The 23,274-nt window shown below is 46.9% G+C and overlaps 3 protein-coding genes across 6 annotated transcripts; 1 reads left to right on the top strand and 2 right to left on the bottom strand.

The window, feature by feature from the left end:
- Positions 1-92: 92 nt before the first annotated feature.
- On the top strand, positions 93-2,105 carry LOC143008998 (putative G-protein coupled receptor 148). The gene is made up of 2 exons (XM_076160990.1): positions 93-1,246; positions 1,593-2,105. The coding sequence occupies exons 1-2, from the start codon at positions 288-290 to the stop codon at positions 1,726-1,728; spliced, it is 1,095 nt and encodes a 364-aa protein (XP_076017105.1). The 5' UTR covers positions 93-287; the 3' UTR covers positions 1,729-2,105.
- A 558-nt stretch (positions 2,106-2,663) lies between these two features.
- On the bottom strand, positions 2,664-9,793 carry acadvl (acyl-CoA dehydrogenase very long chain). 4 transcript variants are annotated; one of them, XM_076160968.1, is made up of 21 exons: positions 9,684-9,793; positions 9,327-9,410; positions 9,132-9,201; positions 8,283-8,357; positions 8,079-8,151; positions 7,917-7,981; positions 7,667-7,801; positions 7,419-7,563; positions 7,183-7,312; positions 6,863-6,988; positions 6,549-6,747; positions 5,969-6,073; positions 5,760-5,846; positions 5,568-5,630; positions 4,932-5,033; positions 4,550-4,647; positions 4,313-4,385; positions 4,105-4,177; positions 3,862-3,934; positions 3,652-3,727; positions 2,664-3,532 (listed from the first exon to the last, which is right to left on the bottom strand). In XM_076160968.1, exons 2-21 carry the CDS (start codon positions 9,398-9,400, stop codon positions 3,395-3,397), a joined length of 1,980 nt encoding a protein of 659 aa, XP_076017083.1. In that variant the 5' UTR covers positions 9,401-9,410; positions 9,684-9,793; the 3' UTR covers positions 2,664-3,394. The 4 variants fall into 4 exon arrangements, with proteins under 4 accessions (XP_076017083.1, XP_076017075.1, XP_076017095.1 ...); XM_076160960.1 differs by having other exon boundaries at positions 9,327-9,413; positions 9,684-9,791; XM_076160980.1 differs by having other exon boundaries at positions 9,675-9,772.
- Positions 9,794-10,165: 372 nt separating this feature from the next.
- Positions 10,166-23,167, bottom strand: dvl2 (dishevelled segment polarity protein 2). The gene is made up of 15 exons (XM_076161093.1): positions 22,675-23,167; positions 19,052-19,121; positions 17,263-17,417; positions 15,728-15,837; positions 15,354-15,483; positions 14,845-14,935; positions 14,675-14,744; positions 14,441-14,580; positions 14,226-14,302; positions 14,057-14,124; positions 13,832-13,966; positions 13,288-13,419; positions 12,510-12,686; positions 12,146-12,370; positions 10,166-11,984 (listed from the first exon to the last, which is right to left on the bottom strand). The coding sequence occupies exons 1-15, from the start codon at positions 22,833-22,835 to the stop codon at positions 11,419-11,421; spliced, it is 2,307 nt and encodes a 768-aa protein (XP_076017208.1). The 5' UTR covers positions 22,836-23,167; the 3' UTR covers positions 10,166-11,418.
- Between the last annotated feature and the right edge of the window lie 107 nt (positions 23,168-23,274).

Genomic DNA, 23,274 nt, shown 5'->3' with positions numbered 1-23,274 from the left:
TGATGACACACAGCAGAACACATTGCATGTGTGTTTGTCAGTCAGAGAGAGAGGAAGAGAGAGGAGGGGCGGGCGGGGGGAGGATGCCCACACTTCTTCATACTTCTCAGTCTTCAGTGTGAGAGCAGAGAGAGAGGATGCGGTGGATCTCTCTCTCTCTCTCTCTCTCTCTCTCTCTCTCTCTCTCTCTCTCTCTCTCTCTCTCTCTCTCTCTCTCTCTCTCCATTCATCACCTGTGCCATCTCTCTCCAACAGTCACCACCCTAAACCGCAGCAGCTGAGGAACCATGTTAGCACTTAATGGCACCGGGGGGGCAGCGGAGGTGAGGGGCTACACCTGTGCGCGTTTCTACGTCTCCACGGCCTCCTTCTCGGTGCTGCTCTTCTTCAACCTCATCATCAACTGGACCATAGTTGGCGAGGTGCGTCTGCGGAGTCACGCCCGCTTCGTGCTGGTGTTTCACCTGCTGGTCTCCGCCTTGGTCCACCTGGGCGTGAGCAGCATCTTCTATTACCAGATCCACCTGGACGCGCGTCCCGGCCGTTCCGGCTGCATCGCCATAGTAACCGTTCTAATCAGCAGCGCCTCTAACATCCTCCTGACTCTCACGGTGATGGCGCTGGACCGCTACTGCGCCGTGTGCCACCCAATGCGCTACACCTCCGCCAGCTCCGGCGGGCGGTGGCCGTGGCCGTGGCTGCTGGGCGCCCTGACGTGGCTCCTCGCCCTGATCATCCCCCTCAGCCTGCTCCTCCACCCGGACAACCGGGAGAGCGGGGCCGGGCCGCAGGGGGAGTGCGGCCGGGAGCAGCTGAGGAAAGGCGAGTTGCAGAAGCTGCTGTTCATCTCTCTGTGCGCATTGCTCATACTGTTCAGCTACACGAGGATACTGACGGAGGGACGGCGCCTCGGGGTGCTCAACCGGAGGAACCGGGTCGGGTGCAACACGATCGCCCTGCACGGCACCCAGCTGGCAGTGTACATCCTCCCTAACTTTGTGAACTTCGTGTTGACTAAACTGGACAAACAGGGCTTGATTGATCACGGGACCAAAGAGTTGTCAGCCGTGGTGAGTTTCGCGTTCTTCAGCTTGGCGCAGTGTGTCGCGCCGGTTGTTTACGGTTTGCGTAAAGAAGAAGTCTTGGAGGAAGTGAGCCGCCGCTTCCCCTGCTGCTCTCGATACGTGAAAAGTGTTCTTGGATGGACTGTGAGCGGGAACTGGGTACATGTCCACCATCAAGCACGGTAAGACTCAGGCCGTGCAGCGATCAGGTGTGTGTGTGTGCGTGTGTGTGCATGTGTGTGCATGTGTGTGCGTGTGTGTGTGTGTGCGGCTGTGTGTGTGCGGGTGTGTGTGACATCTGATTTGAAGTTGAAAAAATAATAATTGAGCATCATTGGTTTGTTAGTAGTTAGTTTGCTTGAAAATTAAACCTTTCAATGTCACTTTATTTTGAAAGATTCTTCCTTTTATTCTAGTTAGGAAATCCCAGCCTATACAGCAGCATAGCCACTTAACCAAAAGGCTCACAGGAGTTCATAACTGTTAATAACTTTTCCATAACTTTACTATTTCTCTTTCTCCATGCAGGTCGAGGACAATAACTCTCCAGACCATCATCTCTTTGGAGGCGCCCCGCCCAGAGGAGGGAAACAGACCCACATCAGCCAGGAGTTCCTCATGTGACCTACCTTTGTGTCAAGGTGATACGGCTACTACTGCATGATGGGAAAATCTAAGTCTGGGTCTGGATCCTGAACGGCGCAGGAACGTCTGCATGTGTATAATACACGTTGATCCGTGCGCAGGCCTGGAAACACTGAACCCTCAGGTTAAGGAACAGCCTGGGATCTGTTTCCCTGTATTTACTTTGGGACTTTTATTATTTAATCAACCGAAGAGGAAAACTTCACTGCTTAGCTCAGTGTTGTCACTTTTCCTCCTCCTTCCATGCTTTTCTGGCAGGTCCAGGGATTTAAGCTTAAATCTATCAGGGAAAAGGAATCATTCTGAATTTAAGGAGTTCAGTGATTTACCTTTGTGTGTGTGTGTGTGTGTGTGTTAAACTTTGGGAATTAAAAAAAACTGAATTGCCATAATTGACTCAAGTATTAGTAATATTTTTCATTCATTGTAGCTGAAAATGCAAACAAGTGTAAACAAACAAGTTACGATCAGTCAATTAACAATGAAAGAAATGGGCAATATACTACTGAAGAGGGGGAACGTGTCATTACCAAACTCTCACATCAATAACTACCATTTATTCCGACCCAGTGGTCTTTTATTCCGACGTACGATTGTAAAGAAAGCATATTTTCTGTCTAATTGCCTGAATGTTCCTGTGAGGCTGCCAGGTAAGATTCATCTTCACACTCATAACCAAACCATGAGTGTGCTGCACACGCTGGGGGAAATTCTCATCGTTACGACCGCAGAGCTCCACATCTCCTGGTAGGGCGCACAACTTTCACTTCCACACCTACAGCACTGGAGTGTGTGTGTGTGTGTTTGTGAGGCAGGAAGAGGTTTCTGTTTTGATATGTAGTGGCATTCCAGTAAATGCTTTGCTCGGGGCTGCAGATGTGAAACCGAAATTGCAGATTAGAATAGAAACAACTGAAACAGAAGTGAGAGTTTGGTTTGTATGAAAATAATGATTCCATATACAGAAATCTCCACATGTTCAATATTTATTTGTTCATTTACATTAGCTTACAGGTGCTTGTAGAAGAAGCTCCTGCTACACGGAAGAACTGAACCGAAGCAGGAAGAAACCACCGGTGTTAGTTTGTGATGATGAAGATACAGTACCATCGTCAAATCCTATGAGAACTCAATCGCTACAGATAATACAGCTGTAATGAAACTCCCTTTAGGTGAAACAGAACAAAAACTGAAGTACTAATAAATTAAAACGTTACAATGATTCACCAACTCTGACTCTGAAGCTTACTGGCCGTCTTACTGCAGTGTGTGATAAGGTTAGGAACGCTGTATGTACACATGGTTATTAACATGATGTTAGATCTCTCTTCATCCCTGTGTTGATACGCTGACAGCACCTGTGGATGGTTTCTAAGGCAAACGCTGGTGTGTGATGTGTGTGTAGATGTAAGTGGGGGGGGTGCAGAGCAGAAAGGCATCACGGATGTGTGTATTCAACTTAAAACGGTGAACAGAAGTCTGTCCTTTAAAATACAACTATACAACGTAGACAGTGGAGCACCTGTGTGTGTGTGTGTGTGTGATGGAGCAATGATGGCGACAAACGAAGGTGGTGAGGAAAACAATAAAGAAGATGAAAAAAAGTGAAGGAATATATGGAGGAAGATTAGTTGGGGAGACAGAATGAGACGGACGGAGATGAGGTCACAGGGAGGACGGTGCGTTTAGAAGCCCAGAGGGTGAGGAGAGACCACGGCGCCGTTCTCCACCACGGCTGTGGAGATGGCACGCAGGTTCTTGAAGAGCTGCCTGGACTCTGCGGAGCGCAGGATCTTGATGTCCTGCATGATCCTCTCGTGGGCCTGACATGGGGGGGGGGGGGGACATGAGCAAGGTCAATGTCTCCTCACCAAACTCTTCCTCATGATTTGTCTACACAGAGTGACGTGGAGGGTGAGTGCGGGGTTACGGGGGCTCTTACCTCCATACACCAGGTCTCACACAGCATCTTCTCGTGCTGAGCTGAGGGATGACCCTGACTTAGAGATCGCGAGGCCCTGCGGGGGGGAGGGGACACGAGAAAGGAAACCAAACATGTTGCTTTAAAGCAGCGTGGGAGAGTGGAAACAAATGTGCGGCGAGACGGAGACAGAAAGAGACGAGACGCTTCTTATGACTAGTTTCTGGGTACCTTGATAAGACAACCACCATGGCGTAGAGGTCGATGGCACAGTCGGCGACCCGCTTCAGGGCAAACTGTTCATCTGCAACAGGAAACGACTTGCTTATCAAACTGATTAAACACACCAACGCGCAACACCACTTTCCTTTAATAGGCAACAGGCAAAGTGACTTTCTGCAAACAAACCCTTACAGATTCAAGTCAACTGTGAAATTGTTGCACAAACACTCACCCACACAGACACACACTCACCGATGATCTTCTTGCCATGTTTGATCAGCTGCTCCTCCACGACTGCTCCAAATTGTTCGATGGCTTTTACCGTCTACAAAACAAAGACACGACGGTGAGAGAGGCCGACGGCAGAACAGTAAGGAGGCAATTCTGTCCGCTCAGCATTCTCCGTGTCTTAAATGCCTAAACACGGGACGACGGATCACTAGTAGAAGTGCAAACACACCAGTTCTCCGCTCTGTGCCAGCTCAGGGTGCACGATTCCCTGCAGCGTCTCGCCCGTGCTTAAGCCCGCCTTCCTACAACGACAGCAGCAGAAAAAGAAGATCACATCACGGTAGAAATACACACATATGGCGTAATACACACAGTGACGAGGGAAGGGACCCCAGCTACTGTGAGTGACAGTAGCTTAGTGCTTCCTGTCGCCCAGACTGGGAGGAAGAACTTCTAAGTCGGACACCTCTTGGCTCTCTTGGTGAGTTCTCCCGCCAGCAAACCGGCGTTGCCCAGGGGATTCTTCAGGGCCTTCTGCAGACCCTTCAACTGGCTACCAGCATTCTGGAAGGAAGCAGAGAGCCACCAGATTAGATCCAACTACAATTATAAAGATTTCACTCTCACTTTTTTATGGGTGTAGGCGTAATATGTCTTAAAGAGAGATGTCAGGGGTGAAAGAGCCCAAATTGGGAAACACAGATTCACTACTTCTCTGGGTTGCATCATATCCTGGCGTTGGCGAATGCAGACAGCGAACACCTCCTCCGTACTTTTCCAAGACAGACCCAGAAGTCAGCGGGGGTTGAGGCTGAGAAAGCCCCGAAGCGTTGAAGCCCCACACTTACCTGGAAGCCATTGAGCGCTACGAAAAGCCTGAGGATGTCATTGGTGCCCTCAAAGATTCGGAAGATTCTCAGATCCCTCATGACTCTCTCCAGCCCGGTGTCCTGTTCAAACAAACGCAGACAGACAGACAGGTGTTAGATTATAGAACGAGCTCTTTTATACATACTTCATACAGACAAGACTCAATCTGAGCGCCTCATGTGACTTTCCGCTGCCTCGAATTTCCTGAGAGCAGAAGCGATACAGTCTGACTAAAAACAACAGTCAGTGGGTTCCCCCTTCCTCCTTTGAGCGGTAAGAGAGAGACACACACACTTACACACACTCACACACACACACACACACACACACAGGCAAGAGCTTACTTTCACAATAACAACATTGGCCCTTCCTTTGTTAAGACTACAATGTTCTGTCATTGTCAGAAGATTGTAAGAATTTGGAGCACGATGCTGTGCCGCCCTTTTTCTTTTACACACACACACACACACATGCACACTGTCTCAGCATGTTCCATGACCGGGCCTCACTTTCCACCATCTCATGCCTCTCAAAATATGAATGCGATTGGATAGCAGAGATACTTGTAGTGATGTAATAGGATGTTTCAAAAAACCTAGTAGTGAACCTCTCACCTTCATGAAACCCATGCCGCCCATGACCTGGATGCACTCGTCGGTCACCGTCCACGCCGCCTCCTGTCACAAGGAAACAAAGGGACACAGACACAAGTCACTGCCAGCTTCCTCAATCTACACTTCGTCGTCTTCCAGAGAAGAAGGAACAGAAATGACAAATCTGTCTCCTCTGACAGATCAAATACTCACAGAAGCAAAGATCTTGCTAATGGCGGCTTCTATCTGGAAATCAGACGCCCCGCTGTCCATGTTGCCGCTGAGCATATAGGCCATCGACTGCAAAGATCAAAAATCAAGATTTATATCACTCCTCAGTTTCCAAGTCTAATTCTAAATAACAGCGACTGCTTAGTATGGAAGCACCGCTACAGAGAGATGGAAAACTCATTCAGTCTGACCTCTGTGACGTATTGCAACATCGCCATCCGCGCTATCTTCTCCTGGATTGCTCCGTAGTTGTGGATCCTGTTGCCAAACTGGGTTCTGTTGGCTGCATGGTCCACCTGATGAGAGGCGAGGGAAACGATCAAACCCGACTTCCAGGTAAGAGCTTGTTTGTCTTGTTAAACAATCCGAGAAACTCAAGCATGCGTTAAACAGGTACTGGCCTGATGGGAAACCATGGACAGATGAGCAAACAAAATGCTCTTAGGCAGGTGACGTTCCCGGGCAGAGGACACACCTGAGCTTTAGTTGGAGTTTGTACTCCAGCAATAACAGTAATGACGCCCTCCGTATGTGCTTGTGACTTGCATTTTAATTCTTAAAAGCACATTTAAGGAGCATTCAACATGAGACATCTGGTCTCTAGTCTTCAAAGTGAAGACAAGATGGGGAAATACCCATTGCCAAAAACCCATAACAAAGCGGATGGCAAAGGGGTCAAACCATGGCGAGACGTGAGCTCAGAGTGGAAGCGTGCCGATGTTGCCCAGCTTCCTGTCTGTGTGCATTGTGTCACACGTGCAAGTCACTCACAGCTTTGGTGATGACGGCTTTCATGGTGCCGGAGAGCGCAGCAGCCATGCCAAAGCGCCCGTTGTTCAGGATGTTCATGGCCACCTTGAAGCCGCCGCCCACCTCACCAAGCACGCAGTCGGCCGGCACCCGCACGTTGTCGAAGTACACCTCGGCCGTGTTGGACGCTTTGATGCCCATCTTCTTCTCCGGAGGGCCACTGTGAGAAATATGGAGGAGTGATGAGGACGATGGATGGATCCAGGATGGGATGGAGGAAGCAGATAAATGCCATATACACTGATTTTGTTAAAGCACTGCTGACTTCCACTCACTGCGTCACTCCTCCAAAGCTCCTCTCCACAATGAGGGCGCTGATCTTGTCTTTCATCTCCCCTGTCTTAGGATCTGGCATTGGCGTCTTGGCAAACACTGTGAAGATCTCAGCGAGACCTCCATTGCTGAAAAGGAAGCACATTAGACATCACTGCCAGATGCACATGTGGCACATAGAGGCAATGGATATATTAAGCAATGCTGCCATCTAGTGGTAGAAGGAACAAAACAACCTATGCAGACTTCAAGCTTCACTGATTCTACACTTATGTGCCTAATATGCAGTCAACCGATTGTACACATGCGTCCATTTCCTCACCTAATCCAAATCTTGCCTCCACTCAGAGTGAAGTACTCTCCGCAGGGCGACTGAACCGCTGTGGTTTTGATGGAAGCAGCGTCTGAGCCACTGGCAGGCTCGGTCAGGCAGAAGGCAGCTATGGTCTCACCTGGGAGAAGGGACACAAGATAAGGGTTGAGCGCAGAAATAGACACAAATTACAAAGTGAAGTGAAGCATTGATGACGCCATGACAGTCTGTGTTGCCATGCCTACCTGTGGCCAGCTTGGGCAGGTACTTCTCTTTCTGGGCTGTATTCCCAAAGAGCAAAATACCCTTGAAGCCAATAGATTGGTGGGCGCCCAGCGTAATGCCGACGCCCAGGTCGTGCATCCCAACGATCTCAACCAGCCGGGCATACTGTTAGGAAAAGAGAATGATGTCATCAGATCTGATAGCAGTCATTAGGTTTATTACCATTTCTGCATGAACGTTTGTATGAAGTTGACTCCGTCGGCTGCACCTGTGTGTTTGAAAGGCCGAGCCCACCCAGGTCAGCCGGCACCTGCAGGCCAAAGGCACCCATCTCCTTCAGTCCCTCCATGGTGTGATCCTCCACCTTCTCCAGGACGTCGTTCTTCGCTGGATCATTCACCTCCTGCAGGAAATGAAGATGGGATTGACGATGTTGTCAATAATGAAAATGACATACCGGTAGATTCAATGAATATCAAAATTAATCGATAGTGACAGCCCCGATTGATTGCCATTACCTCAAAGAATTTGCTGACGGGCCCCACAAGCTCACGGAGGAATTGATCCTGCTCCTCATTCAGAACTAAAACAAAATCAAGAGAGGGAAGATTTTCAATATCACGGAAATTTGCAAAAACATAGTGGCAATCCTTAATGAGTGCCGCCATCCTGTGGATTACCTGTAGGGTAGGGAAACACCTGAGCCGTGTTGACCTGCCCCTTAAATATGTTGACGGCAAACGATTTGGATTCCTGTGGAAAATAAAAATGAAGTTTAGAGCAGCTTGTTCCATAACAGACAGAAGAGGTGAAAGATGTGCAAATGGGAACAAAGCTAGGGCGAAAACGAGACAGTATCATACTCAACAACAACAACAACATACTGCAACAACTGTCTTCTTTTGCACTTTAGTGGCAGCAACATCACTCCCGACTGCTGCTTGCTTGTCCAGCACCGCCTAATAGGAGAGAAAGACAGAAGTGGAAGAGATTAGAGTGAGTGCCATGTAGGTGAGAGGTGATGCCATATGTTCATAACTTTCAGAAACATCTGAGGTCAGGCTTCTTCGTTTTACACATTAGTCCTAATATCAGTCTAACATAGAGGGAGGGAGAGAGAATATTAAGTTTGATTTCATTGTGTACAGCACTGATAGGTGACAACACACTGAACTGGGGCAATGACATCTAGTACAGTTCGTGAACTTGGAAGAAAATATGTATAAATTAACCGTTCTAATCTACATGTTTGCCCGAAAATTGATCTCGTGACCAAATAATATCATTGTCAATGTGAAAGACTGAGTGATCAAAAACAGCTGACAGAGCTTGTTTCCTATTCTGCATTAGTCACCTGTGCTATGTTCAGGCTCTGTTTGTAAACTGACAACATTGAATATTACACATATAACTATATTAGTATAACTATTTCAATCACTCAAATCATATCATAAACATCTAAGTGGACGATAACAATGTGTGCCATTCGTCTGAGACAACACCAGTGTCACCCAGTTCCACGGTGTCACCTTCATAGGGTTCACGTAACCAATGAACTTTCACCCACTTCCTCCGACTGGGAGGGGGAGCGGAGCGGCGGAATGACATTGTCATTGCGATAAAAATATGGACAATACATTCAAAGGGAAATATTAAGATGACGGATCGGTGCGCCATTAGTATCAAACAATGTGTTCACCTAAAGCTCATAGTTTTATTGAGCACTAACATACCTGAGCAGCTTGGTTTGCGTAGAGACGAGCATTCTGCGTAGCCAACACAGCCCCCGACTGACGTTGAACTCTGTGTAGGTGACAGAACAGACAAGAAGGTGACAGTTGTTTTCGGACTTTTGAATCCCTTGAAACAAAATGTCGTATGGAAAAATGAAGAGATAAACGGAGTGGTGTCGCGTAAACATTACTTACCCAGAAATCACAGGCGGAATGCGGAGAATAGTGCCGCACAAAGCGGGTGACTGGCTCACTTTACGAAGTAGCATGATTCTGTATCTGCTGGGAGAAAAATAACACCCGAGCTTGATTTGATAATTGTTTAGAATTTCATTCTTTACAGACTAACTGTAAATAATATAAAATACATACAGTATACGCGGATGTAAACAGAAAAGGCGCTGCTAGCAGTTATGAAAGCTGTTAGACACGTTCACTATGTTGCAGTTCAAATCCTCTCGGTCAACAATGGCTAACTATAATATCTAGGTTCTTCTACCGAAAGTTTGATAGGTCACATATACATTGGATCAAAGCACAGACCTGCATTACCTGAAATAACCCACGACCAAGTGTTCAAATGATGACCGATCCCTCCGCCAGATGACCCACTAAACCGGGTTTTTTTCCCTAGTACTACCGCTCTGCATTCCGGTCGCGGTGCTCTGTGGGAAATGTAGTTTTACACGATCCAGTGTCCAGACAGTCTGAAATGAAACCTGTATCACAGGAAACAAAGATGGGATGCATTTCATCGATTAATTAGCTCGATATCGATTATATTTGACTTTTTCTTGAACGGTAAGTACTAAAAACTATACTTTATTTGTAACAAGTGTGATGTGCAAATCATTTATGACTGTAGTGATGATTGTAGTTTCAATAATAAAATCTGGAGGTGTGTGTATATTTGAATGCTATCTATATAAAAGTTTGATACTTACCAGCTCTGTAGTGTGCCTATTAAGATGTACATCATAATTATTGCAATTTGTTTTCAAAATGTTTTGAACAATAAATTACACTGGCCAATATGTAAGTATCAAATTTATTCTCAAATACACAAACAAAGGTGACAATATGAAATTAAACAATGTGATAGTGTCAATGTCATTCTTTTTGAAAAATTTGACTCTTCATTTAGCACCTTAATAGTTCGGTTACACATGATTTTATATAGTCACTCATACAAAAATGAAATGGTTGAATAATGTGAGTCATTAACATAAAAATAGGCATGGGGCAGGGACATTTGGCTCACAGCTACTTTAAGATATACACTGTATGCAATCAGAAAGTACCGCTTTCATTATCTCCTCTCTTTAGTACCATAAAGCCTCTACAGTCACATACTGACAAACATGGTACAACAGTCATTTGACGACAAGGCCTAGACAGTGATTACTAAACACAAGCTCGTCTGACATCTTTTGGACCTATTGTTTTCACATTAGAGTTTTCCTATTCTGTACTGGTGCATTTACATATGTGTAGTAAATATATACAAAAAAAAATGCTCATTGTTAAACAATGCTGAACATGAAATCTTCCAAAGACGAGTTATTATGTGTACCTGGAGAGTGAAAGTGTCTAAAACATGGAGATTTAAGGCACTCGATATGCTCCCGTTAAGGCCAGACACACTGTACACACTGGATCGTATATTTTTTAAGGTAATCAGGCAGCGTACTGGCACCCTCTAGTGTTATCATGTGGTCAGTGTGCTTCCTAGCTTGGGCAGCTCTGCATATGCTTTATATGCAAGTTCTGAGGGACGTTCTCCCCTCCTTTAAAAAAAATGACATTTAACTGTTTTCTGAGATTGTAAAAACGGCACTCAATCAGACATTCTAGTAACCCTACAAGCTCTTCATTCACCCTTCATCAAGGGGAAGAACAAGCACAAGCAAGGGAAGAGCCACAAATAAAGCCTGTATTGAATGACTGGTCCAAAGGCTTTTTGATAGCTCTCTGCAAAGATCGGAAAGAGGAGATTGGAACTGAAAAGTGATTGTGTAATCTGTAGTAAGTGAGTAAATCTTTGTTTACACATGTGAAGCGGTCATATCCCACATTAGTTGTGTTAAATTCAATGTCATCTTCCTCCTCCTCAATGTTTAACCCTGTTCACACCAAATTTGTAACAAGTGCCCTCAATCTAATAGGCCCTTGTCAGCTTGAAAAGCTATCACCAGATCCTTGTCAAACAACTGGGAACCGTACACCGACGTCACATGAATGGTAACTCACACCGAGACAGACAAAAACTTGCAGCCCATTTCCGCCACTACATGACATCTACGAAGAACTCGCTGGGGTTGCCCATGGCGAGGTGGAAAGACTGGCGCGATGCAGTCAGCTCTGGCGGTACGGAGCCCAAGTCACGGGTGGGCGGGGCACCGGGAGGTCCACCTGGAGTGGAGGAGGGTGGCATGGGAAGGGCCGGGTGCATGGCCGCCGCTGCCAGCTGCTGCGAAAGGGGAAGCGGGTGTCCGGCTGCCATGGCTGGGTGCGGGTGCTGAGGTACCATCATCACCATCATGGGGTTGTAAGGCAGGGGGATACCTGGCGGGTAGGGCGACATGTGTGGGGGCTGGGGGATGCGGTGGTGATGCGAGCGCTGGGAGGAGGCGTGGCTGTGCTCGCTGGGGGCGGCCGAGCCGTGTCCACGTCTCAAGCTGCTGCGAGTGGAGTATTCTGATTCGCTGCCGCTGCCAGAGCGCGAGTCAGGCCCGCCACCTTCCACCACCCCGCCAGATGGGGATTTCTCTCCCCCGCCCACTGTGCTGCCAGGACCTTTACTGGTGCGCCGTCTCTCCCCCTCGCTTCTCGTTGACCCACTGCTTCGGCTACCTGGGGACAGAAATAAAGAGATGCAGGAATGAAGGCAGGACTGCTTGAAGTTGGCTTTAAAGCCAAAAACCTGTGTTCTGCTTAGGCATAGGAACAAGCAGGGTGGTTTTGCATCCTGTTAATTATACATCATAAACATTCAGGTAATTGTTCATGCTCACCTTCACTGTGCTGACTGCCAGTGCTGCCAGGGGCGTAGCTGTAGCTGGTGAGCTCGTGGTACGGCGGGGGCTGGCTGGAATAGGGATGTGCAGTGTAGGGCTGATAGGGGAAGGTGTGCATCATGGGCCACGGGGAGGCTCCAGGGAGGGGAAGTGGGGCCAAAGTGTCCTGATCTGAAGCCCCGCTGGAGCCATCGTTATCATTCAGAGACAGGTTGGCCATGTCTGGGCAAGCAAGGGGGAGGGAATTTGTGGATTAATGTCCAGCTCACCAAAACAAACAGCAAATTCTATTATTTCTGTAGATAAATGTGATTAAGATTCATATTTTGTTAGAATGTAACACAAAAAAAGAGTTACTCACAGTTCTCACAGTCGCTTAAATCTCCAAAGACATAGTAACATTGCTCAGAGAAGGTGATCTTGTTGACGGTGTGTCGGATGAAGCCGGCCTTCAGCAGGTTGCTGGCATACTTCCTGGCTTCGCGCCGGTCCTGGAAACCCTCAATGTGGTGGTAAAGCCACTCAACCACATCTGAGCCTGCAGATCGACGCAGAGACAACCCAGAATTAGAAGCATACGTGTTTACGCAAACAACACACAGGCTTCCAGGCGCAAACCATAAAAACAGCCACAGGCAACATTCATGACATAAATAAACAAAGGTTTAGTAAGATTACATGAACATTTTGGATCATCGCTGTCTAGTCAAAGATCTATACACAAGTGGACATTAACCCTGTTTAGAGGACCCTGATTAGATTGTGAATATAAGAATATTTTTATTCTGTCAGTCCCCTACATCTACACAGAGTGACTGGATGAATAACAGCGGTTACAAGAAGGTTTAAATTCTGGAATGACAAAAGTTTAAAAACAGTTATTTTTTTTAAAACTTACAAACGACATAGTTTAAGAATGTATTCCGTGTTTAAATGATTTACTGGCAGATGATTCCCATTTAACAGATGTTTTCAGACAGATAAGGGAATCGTACTTGGGGATTTTTTTCCCTCCCACCAGTCACACGGTTTTAATTCTGAGAACATAATGCACGCCCTGTTAAGTCCTGTGAGGCGAACAGGAGTTCAGGAAACTAATGTGCTCTTTTTCCCCCTCGCCTGCACTTCTTATGTCTTACCAAGAAAAGCATTGGGGATGGTGATTTTAAGCCACATGCGGTCCCTGACTTCCAGGCCCGATTCTGGTGAGGCCATGGCCTTGGCCACTGATGCCATGTCTGAGTGCAGCGATAGGTTGAAGTCATCAAAACCTGGAGAGGGAAGAAAGAGTAATTTAGGAGAAATGACGGGATGGGAAAGTGTAGACATGCATGAGGAGACGAAATAGGAGTTGGGTCGAAGACAAAAAGGGAAAGGATTAAACACTGATGCAGAGATCAAAGAGAGGAAAGAGGTCGACATAATTTATCACACGAAATAAGAGTGGGGACAAAGGCAGAAAGAAAGGTGTGAAAGGTGATTCTTGTACTGGTGTCATTTGTGGAGAATAATGAATACTAACAAAGAAACTAGGCATGGTACAGAAATGGAGGGTGTATGTCGCATTATGAAAGGGTTGTTGTTGTTTGAATATGAGGGAGAGCTAAAAATAAACCAAAGATAGAGATAAATTACAGCCCATGGAAAGTGAGACGATTAGATAGAAAGGAAAGAGGCCCTCACGTTCAGTCTCGGTGACGGAGGAGGAGGAGGTGATGGTGCTGAGGGAGGAGCTGCCTGGGTAGGGAGGGAAGGTCCCGGTCATAGCCACGGAGTGACTGACCCATGCTGCTGGGTCAATGGGTCGGATCGGCTCATCTATAGAGGACAGGAAAAGATTAAGAGACGGTTAAAGAGGTAGTTTTCCAACCTGTAGACCTAAGAAGTGATGAGAGGTCCACTACTTACTGCGAGGCAGAGTGAAGTAACCCTGAGGCGAGGGGTCCCAGCACTTAGCCACCGTGAGGATGATGGGCCTGTCAGAACAGAACACCAGGAGATTAGAAACCATCAGAATCATTGTTGAGCGGTGATCCGTGTCTGTGGTTTGACAACAAAAACGAGGCCAACAACTCACCCTGGTTTGTGTACAATCTCCCTTAGTACTCGTACTGCATCATCATTGCTCATATTCTCGAAGTTGATGTCGTTCACCTTGACGGGTACAACAGCATAGGAAAGGAGTTTTAAACAAACAGACAAACAACAGATACCTAGAGTAGCATTTAAAAAGAAAAAAAGAAGAAGAATGAATATGTAACATCTAGTAGTCTTCCATCTGGATCATCTAACCTGCAGGAGCATATCCCCAGGTTCTATTCGACCGTCTGCAGCCACAGCTCCTCCTTTCATAATGGAGCCAATGTAGATACCTCCATCCCCCCGTTCGTTGCTCTGGCCCACAATGCTGATGCCCAGGAAGTTGTACTTCTCTGCATTTATAAGTGATGAAGAATACTGATGAGAAGTGATGTACAAGATGAGAAAATGATCCATGATCAACAAGAACAGGAGGAGTTTACAGACCCATGTTGAGTGTGACGGTGATTATGTTCAAGGACATTGTGGAGTCTGTCACACTGCTGAAGGACGAAGCCTAAAAAGTTGAAAGCAGTGATTTAGATACAAAAAATAAGGAACTGTATGAGGTTGCCGAGGATATTATAGTAGCATTTGTCAGAGGGAGCAGTGCGTACCCTTTCCAAACGCGGGGGGCGTTGTTTCCTGCGCCTGCGATGCCTTTTAAGAAGCCTAGAGGCTGTGCTCTGCTCTGTTGCACTGCTGAACCTGCATGGGCAAAAGTCAACAAAAGGTGAGAGGTCAAAAGAGAAACATGCCTCCATAAACCTTTAATAGGCTTGCTTTAACCTCCACCCACCCTTTTTTGAGTGTGAGTGTGAGTGTGAGTGTGAGTGTGAGTGTGAGTGTGTGTGTGTGTGTGTGTGTGCGTGTAGCCCACAAAACCCAATTAACATCTTTAAATTAGGCAGCTGGTTACAATAAAACAGTGGTGACTTCTGTTGTAAATGACAAAATAAATACCTAAGAAGAAGTGCAAATTATACAAAACGACAGGATTAAATTCCTTAAAAATGAGGTAGACTACCAATAGTAGTTATAATAACACTTTGATACCTTACATCTACTTAGTTTCATTATGGATACACAAAATTAGAGGTAGCTGATTACGGCCCACGGCTCTCACCTGCTCATGGTGTCGTCGTCCTCAGAGTCACAGAAGCTGGTGGTGTCGAGCTCGCTGCTCATCATCGTACTGGAGCTCTCGTAACCTGCCAGGTGGCGCTCCAGGCGACTCTGGCCATTCACACGAGGCCCTGAGACAGAGATGGAGCGGCAGAGACAGACGATGAGACGAGGAGCGTTTACGTGTTTGTTCATGTCAGTTTCGCCGGCAAAGGCATGAGCGCCCCTCACTTCCCGTCATTCCTTGATTTATATCATGGATTCATTGTGTGGAGGATGGAAGCATGCCAAATCTTGATGGCGTACGATCCTAAATGAGAGCTTGTGGAATACGAGCATCTCCACCCGCACTGCGCTCCGCTATTTGTCTCTCACCGTGTTGCTCCATGCCCTCTCTGTGTCGGGGTCGCTCTCTCCTGAAGGAAACTACAGACTCTGTCTCAGTCTGCTCGTCCAAGGTCTCCACACTGCCTGCAGCATTGGGGCTGTAAAGGCACAAACAGGATCACATTTACATCAGGATGGAAGGAATGGAACTGTTGTTATTTGGTAAAAAGATGAATGGCATCAATTTCTTAAGGAATTGTAATGAACTAAAATGATTCAGTAAGGCCTTTAGTTGAGATATAGTCAATTTCAGTCTAAAGTCCTTTATTTTTTGTAGGAAACGTAACGTTCTCGACATTAAGAAACCATATTATGAGCTCATATTGCAGTGTATCAAGAAAATGTCTGAACCTGTCATCTCCCATAGCTTTACTGTTTGAAATACAAGACAGGATTACCTCCATTGTACTTCCTCGCCATAATTACACAGTGTTCATGCGCACATTCTGATCACAAATGCAAACCTCACCGCCCCGTCACTGCTGGGGAGACATGCACAAATCTGTCACGTAAGCCTCCATTAGCCTGTCAGCTACGATTATTGTTTAATAGCAATTGGGGAACATTGGGTTACAGAGAAGGATTAACCAATTTACTGGAAGGGCGCATCATACCAAATATATGACCCACTCTTGTAGGCAAGCTGAGGTCATTTGGTGTAGACACTCAGTCCTGTGCATCAATATAAGTTTTTCTCTTTTTTTGGTGATGAACAAAGGAGGAATGTAGATAAGATAACGCCTCTTTAGGTATAAAAACACCCAATAATCTCAAACTAGCATGACGAGAAAATCTACTCTTAATATAAATAAGTTCATTTTGCCCCGAAAACCAGAATGTAAACCATCAGGCGAGGAGCAGCAGCCACAGCAGGGCGACAGGACGAGGTCCAAGCATAAGAAAGGCATGAGAGCACCGGAGCCACAGAGGGAGGCTGCGGTCGGGGACGCGAACTCCCGCTGAACCTGGGACCCGACTGAAAAAAAAGGTCCAGACCTCATACTGCACAGATGAGTTTGGAGTAGCCGAGGACGACGCTAAGAAGCCCTTTAAATTGTAAATACTTATGTTGAGATGTTTTTAGAAGGGTAGCTATTAGGGATGGCTGAATGCAAATAAAATATATAACTACATTTTCCTACTTAAATCCCTTGAAATAAGAGTTACCCTCAACTCTTGCGTTTTGTGATCCCAAAACCAAAGAAATTAAAATGGATGAGTACATTTTGAACAGTGTGTACATTTGTCTTGAGGTCCTGTGTGTTTTCGCAGACGTCGTGGTGCTCGTAGCGGTGGGTGGCCCCGGCTAAGATCGGGTTCAAATGAGCTATAGTATTCCCGCTATTCTTGTAGTCACTTGATACTGGGAGTGTATGCGATAGTCAGGTAAAGATACAGTAGATACAGTAACATGGGTGTGAGTCTACACACGTCTGAGTGTTCGGAGTGTGAAAGAGGAGAAACCGTGGGGCCTGAATGTTAGCAACACTGCATTTTCAAGCGAGTGTCGGTGCTTTGCTCACTGGAAGGAGGGAGGTCTGGAGTCGCCGATGCCCCCGGTCCTCTCGGCAGGTGGGGGTGGCAAGGGAGGAGGAGGGGGCGAAGGCTGGGCGGCCGGCTCCACGGGGGGCACCACCGCCACGGGTGGCTCTGCCGCCGGAGTGTCTGAGGATACCAACTGAGAGAAGAGGGGACGGAGTGGGAGAGAGAGAGACGGGACGAGGAGAAAAGACAGAAGATCATGTAGGAGCAATGTGGGGGAATGGAGAGATGTTTGGGTACATTTAGGAAGAGGGAGGGTGAGAAAAGGAGGAGGAAGAGGAAAGAGGGAAGAGAGGGGAGAATGGGTACAATGTCAATAACTTTGACACACAAACACTGCGCTCCATTCAGATGGACGTCTCGGGGGCAAACTGAAACGCTATCCTACACTTAACCTGTCTCTCTTCATTATACAACAAAAGTGCGCACAAACACATACACGCACAAAGTAACACACCTCGACAATCAAGACCTGAACACTGCAGGGCCTCCAATTACCTTAACCACACACACACAAGGTGAGTGAGGGAAGGAAGGGTGGACTCAGAAACACATCAGCCTGTGTGATTAAAATATTAAATCAGCGTCGCCCGAATACACGCACACACACACACACACTGGAAAGGCCCGACCGTACACTCCGTGGCATTTCAACTGCAAATCACCACAGGTCCAAATGGAAACGCCTGCAAAAACCCAGGCATGTTTCAGATTTCATACTCCGCCGGCCTGGCCTTTTCCACATTTGGGAAGTTTGGTTACGTTCTAATGAGTTCAGCTAAACAATCGTCTCCCCTTTTGCGGCGCCTGTCAAAACAATTCAGCCGGGTCGAGTCCATCAGCCGGCGAGAGGTTGACGTTCGCCCTCTTTACCGAGTCGGCCCTCCGCTCTTTCTTCCCCTGCTAATGGCTGTGCGACTGAGAAACGCTCGTCTTCTGGGATCGCTCCATCCATCTTGGCATGCAGATCACATATCAGTCCCTCTGGTCTCCTGGCTTTGTTCCCCCCCCCTCCTTTAATGCATTCCCTCGTTCTTATGCACTTAACAGATGCTTCGGCCTCAAACCTGCTTATCTGGGCCAAGTCTCGATGTTTTGTCTCCATTCAAATTGTAACCTGCAGGGTGGGGTACAACGGGGCCCTTCTGGAGAGAGGGAAAGTTTGGAGACGACTTTCAGAACGACTGACACGACGACACTGGCCACCAAAGGAGACTAGTCATGTCCCGATTGAGTCTAAGTAATTCATTTGGAATCAAAAACAATACAAGAAACCCTCAGGCTAACAGATTTAAACACTTAAAATGAACGTTTTATAGTCGAGCTAAACCGTTCTGTTGGCTTCAGCTGCAGTTACACGAGGATTGGACCTCAGATCTGTGGAGCCCGGTCAAAGTGTCTGGACTCTGGTTCGGGTTTCCCCCCCACTCTTACTGGATCAGCTAGGAATTTTGGACCAAAGCGAAACTGCAAGCGACTACAAGACTGACCAGAAGAGTCAGAAAATGATGATTTGTAATTACGGAAAGTTATTGCCCCGACGTCTCAAATTAAAATACATCATTGAATTGGAACAAATCATTTATCTGAGGGGGGGAATGGGACAAACAGCCGCCGGTTGATCATTTTGGCTGACTTTCAGAGAAGCCATAGTAGAAACTAAGTTATATTGAGTCGTTTACGGGATATAGAGAAAGTGTAGCAGGTCAAATCTGGATGACCCCCAGCTACCAACTTGTTAAAAAGACTTTCCTTGGCATTCTTCCTTACCCATGACACTACTCTGCCGTTGAAACATGGCAGCTTGGCACTCTCGTCGGAAATCTCTTCCTTCACCACCCTGGAAAAACAGAAACAGAGTGAGGACTTGGGAGGTATAAATTTTTCTACCTTCAAAACATTATACCATGGTATGTGCTATTTGGACGGTACAGCAGGAAGGGCGGGGGGGGGGGGGGGGTGGGGGGGTGGGGGGTGCAGGGTCATAAAATGAAAACAGCGAAACTGTAAATGGGGGAGGAATAAATTAGGTTACCGTATAGAACACAGAGAAATCTATTAAGACGATGAATAAAACAGGTCGAGCTAAATCAAAGGACAGACGAACAGAGCCGGTCCAAAGTGCTTCTAAAGCTGTTGCATTTACCATCTTTGCTTCAAGCGTATGTTCTGTGTTCCATCGATCACTTGACTGACCTGCACCGGCCTGAGCTGTGCGGCACACTCGTACAATAGGACACATTATGAAGGGGGAATGTTTGGAGGGTTTCACACATCAAAAGGAAAGCATGAAATCAACTTGTGTGATAAATGAGATGTACAGTCCACCTACAAAATACTGAGAGATGACCTCACCATTTAAAATGCAGCCTAAGCACAAAACCGCCACAGCCAAAAAAGGGACAAACCTCCCTTCTTCGCTTCCCTCTGCAAACTGTAGGGACGCTACAGAATTCCTTCTGTCCCAACAATGAGCCAAAACACACGCATTCTTTCGGCTTTTGTGCCTCCTTGCAAATTACACAAGCCTCTCTGCTGAATATGCACGCAACGCCAATCCTCTTAACTACAGTCCAGACGGCCTCCAGCAGAGCCGCGAGGAGGCCGCCTGAGCTCCCCCACGCACACACACACACACACACGCGGTCAAAGCCTTTACAAAGAAGCACATCTGTCTGGTAATGTATATCCCTCCTATGCGCTCTTCCTCCCACCAGCAGTGTGCCAATGGGCTAGAACAGTTGACTGGGATAAAAGATGGACACAAGAGCGACATAGAGGGACACTTGACTGGACCGGCTCCTCAAGAGGCTCCTTTTTAAAGCTTCATTTGCCACTCTTGTATGTGTATGTGTGTGTGTGTGTGTGTGTGTGTGTGTGTGTGTGTGTGTGTGTGTGTGTGTGTGTGTGAGGGTGGGCCAGGCTCCGTCGGGGCTTTCGGAAGCAGCTGTTGAGTGCTGGTTTTGTGGGCGAGTGTTAGCATAGGGCCAGATTGTTGTGGGCACTGGGGGGAACGGTTGCGAGACCAAAGCCTAGACTTTTTCCGCGTGGCTACTGGATGTTAGTTAAACAAGTTTATCCCTCAGATATCCTTCCCCCCCTCCGCCCTCTCACACTCCGAAAGGAAATGCATCCACGGGGCAGATAAACAGATGCAACATTCTTCTGCTGACAGTGTAATTGTCTTCATTCCTTCGCCCTCCGAACAAACAACCGACCACTGTCAGTCTTTTCACACACACTCTTAAATACCTCCAATAATGCACAAACAGCCCTGGAATATACTGCATTCTGCCAAAATTCCAAAACAATCAACTGTGCTCTCCCCCCTCTCTCCTGTTCTTGCTCCAACTTCTCACACCCAGTACAGCAACTCTTTCCCAGCTCTTCACTAATCTCTGTAATACCCCCGATCACCTAACAACACATGTACCGAGCAGAATCTCCAGAACTTCCAACATTCTCTCTCTCTCCTTCTCTCCCCTTCCATCTCTGGCCCTAGACGCCCGACAAATGGCCTCCGTCCAGCCCCAGGTTCCCCACAACGGCCCTGGCCTGCTCCACGAGTCTCCCCCCCCTGCCACACACACACACAGCTCTAGTCGACAGCTGGCCTAGTACCAGAGCAAATGAAAACACACACTATTACACACTCCTCTCCTGGGCCACGGGGGAAAAAAACTGTCCCTGCTTTGATTGGACAGCTGACTCGGAGCTATGTTTCAAATTTTTCATCTGAACTCGGTTGGAGATATTCCGATGAGAGAGTGCGATGCCAGCGCAGTGCAGTTTGGGTTCAGATCTGGGAACGCTTCCCGTTTCACTCACTTTGAAAGAATCCCCCGTTATTTCACGACTTTGGCGTAGGTGGTTCTGTGGAGAATAGGTATTTCTGCCTCATTATGTTCGTTTACAAGCACGCACGGCTTAAATGGACTCATCCCTTGCCTGGTGAAACTGGACAGTGCCAATAGATATTACTTTACCCATTACACATTAGCACACATCATTACCAGGCGCATAGTCCATATCCACACACGAGATTTGAGAGAGAGAGGAACACAAGGGTCCGATTTACATTTTCATTCAGCAGAGCAAATAAACAAAACAATTGGAACTAGCAAGATGTTGTAAGATTTTTAGAAGTGTGTCCAATGGAGGTCTGCAAGTAACTTCTTCCATTGTCAGTTACAGTTTGTAATGAACCGGGAAATTATCAAGGCTAAACTATAGGGCCTATCTTATTTAATCTAAACATCTGCTGGAAAAGAAGAAGAATCATTTGCAATCATATTAAAGTGTGATGAGAACAACTTCACATTTAGCCATTTCAGTTCATGGAGGCTGGCAAATTTAGAAGTATTTAAGGTCGTGTTGATGACTCACAATATCCATATCCTAGATTTTAATATTAACAATGGATATTATTAAAATAGGAGGGGAAAACTGTGGCCCTCCAGCCCCTTGCAGCTCGCTGAAAACTGAACTCATCCACTTCAAATTGGTGTTGGGAGTTGATGTTGCAGCTTCCTTGGCACAGATTTCCGCGGTGCCATCCAAAGAGGAAAAGAAGAAAAATCGCACAGACTTAATACTCATCCAGGACTACAATGCATTTAACAGAGGCCCTACGGGTCTCACCGGGTGAATTAACCACAAATGTGCATTCCAGAGCAGGAAAACACACAGCGGCCACACAAAAAAAGATTAATTGATAGAAGAGAGGAGACAGAGAGAGGAAAGAGGAGCAAACTGAGAAGGGGGGGTGGGAGGGGGGGAGGAAGCGACGGAATGAAAGGATGGCTGGCAGGCCAAAGTGTTAAAGAGGGGAGACAAAACCTTGGCTCCAGTCCGCAAAGAAAGAAAAGGCGAGGATTTCACAAGATGATGGACTCAGGGAGGAGGGAGGGATAAGGATTAGGGAGAAGAAAAGCAGCCGGGACAGGGAATGCCTCCTATTGTAATGATGATGTTTTCGGAGAAATACCTCCTGCCTACATATGCTTAACATTTACACTCACACACTCGGACATTAATTACCTTTTTAAGGTTCTAATTAAGACCGATCTAGCTGAATAACGAGCGGGCTGGCTGCTTAATCTGCCTGCCCTGAGAAACATACAAACAGCCAAGTCACAAGATAAGATAGCATGACTTTTTGACACGCCACCACGCATGGATTTCATTAAAGTTGTCCCCCTTTTAAACCATGTCTTTGTTGTTTTGCGCTTAACTCGCCTCAAACGCAGTAAAGTGAAGCCAAACCAAAGAATCCTTTTTTTTTTTTTTTTCAACATTCAAAACATTTCACAGCAGGTCTTTAAACTGTTATTTTCCATGCAAACCACACACGCACACTCCTCTCCCCGTAAGGAAAAATCACTGCAGCTCACCCGAAGTCCTGGTCCATAGACTTGAAAAAGAATTTGTAGTTTGGCTTGTTTAGAACCTGTTTAAAATCCAGCAAAGTGATATTTTCGGCAGCAATCGGTATCTTCACCAAATACGGCGTCTCCTCTTCGTCGATGTGATATATTATTTTAGTTTCCGCCATCTCGGCTGTTGGGAGAGGGGAGTAAAGGGAACACTGTGAGGCGAGGTAGCGTTAACTTAGTTTGGCTAGTTAGCAACGGAGCTAGCTAGGTGGCTAACGAGACGGCAGAGGTGAAACGATGGTGGCCACTGTTTTTTCACCGTGAAGCGTTAAATAAAGTCCGGCTCGAACTCCGTGCTGCGACTTTACACCGTTCAAAACGCGCATTCCCGGTGTTACCGAGGGGCGAAGACCGAGCGACACGCTACATTCACACGGCGAAACTTCCAACAACTTTTCCCCCAACAAAAACATACAGGGGAGGGGGTCTGAAACTTTTCACCACTTTTTGCGAGCCAACGCGGCGTGTGACGTAATGACGCAACCCCCCCTGCTTACGTATGCTCCAAGCAATGCCCCCCCCCCCACACATTTGTATTATCACGACGAAATACAACAT

The sequence above is a fragment of the Genypterus blacodes genome, unplaced genomic scaffold (genome assembly GCF_046128005.1).
Source record: "Genypterus blacodes isolate CSIRO-AG114 ecotype Tasmania unplaced genomic scaffold, CSIRO-AGI_Gbla_v1 ptg000011l_1, whole genome shotgun sequence".
In the NCBI taxonomy this organism is placed as follows: Eukaryota; Metazoa; Chordata; class Actinopteri; order Ophidiiformes; family Ophidiidae; genus Genypterus; species Genypterus blacodes.
Note: the sequence above shows the minus strand (reverse complement) of the source record. Positions and strands in the feature narration are given on the sequence as shown.

What these genes read in the sequence shown, in the direction of transcription:
- LOC143008998 (XM_076160990.1), top strand. Translation starts at nt 288, where the DNA reads ATGTTAGCACTTAATGGCACCGGGGGGGCAGCGGAGGTGAGGGGCTAC. An exon ending in CATGTCCACCATCAAGCACG is followed by an intron (nt 1,247 to 1,592) that starts GTAAGACTCAGG and finishes TTCTCCATGCAG; the next exon opens with GTCGAGGACAATAACTCTCC.
- acadvl (XM_076160968.1), bottom strand. Translation starts at nt 9,400, where the DNA reads ATGCTACTTCGTAAAGTGAGCCAGTCACCCGCTTTGTGCGGCACTATT. An exon ending in CCGTCAGCAAATTCTTTGAG is followed by an intron (nt 7,802 to 7,916) that starts GTAATGGCAATC and finishes CATTTCCTGCAG; the next exon opens with GAGGTGAATGATCCAGCGAA. An exon ending in CCTGCCCAAGCTGGCCACAG is followed by an intron (nt 7,313 to 7,418) that starts GTAGGCATGGCA and finishes CCCTTCTCCCAG; the next exon opens with GTGAGACCATAGCTGCCTTC.
- dvl2 (XM_076161093.1), bottom strand. Translation starts at nt 22,835, where the DNA reads ATGGCGGAAACTAAAATAATATATCACATCGACGAAGAGGAGACGCCG. An exon ending in AGAGGGCATGGAGCAACACG is followed by an intron (nt 15,484 to 15,727) that starts GTGAGAGACAAA and finishes TCTCTGTCTCAG; the next exon opens with GGCCTCGTGTGAATGGCCAG. An exon ending in GACGACGACACCATGAGCAG is followed by an intron (nt 14,936 to 15,353) that starts GTGAGAGCCGTG and finishes TTGCCCATGCAG; the next exon opens with GTTCAGCAGTGCAACAGAGC.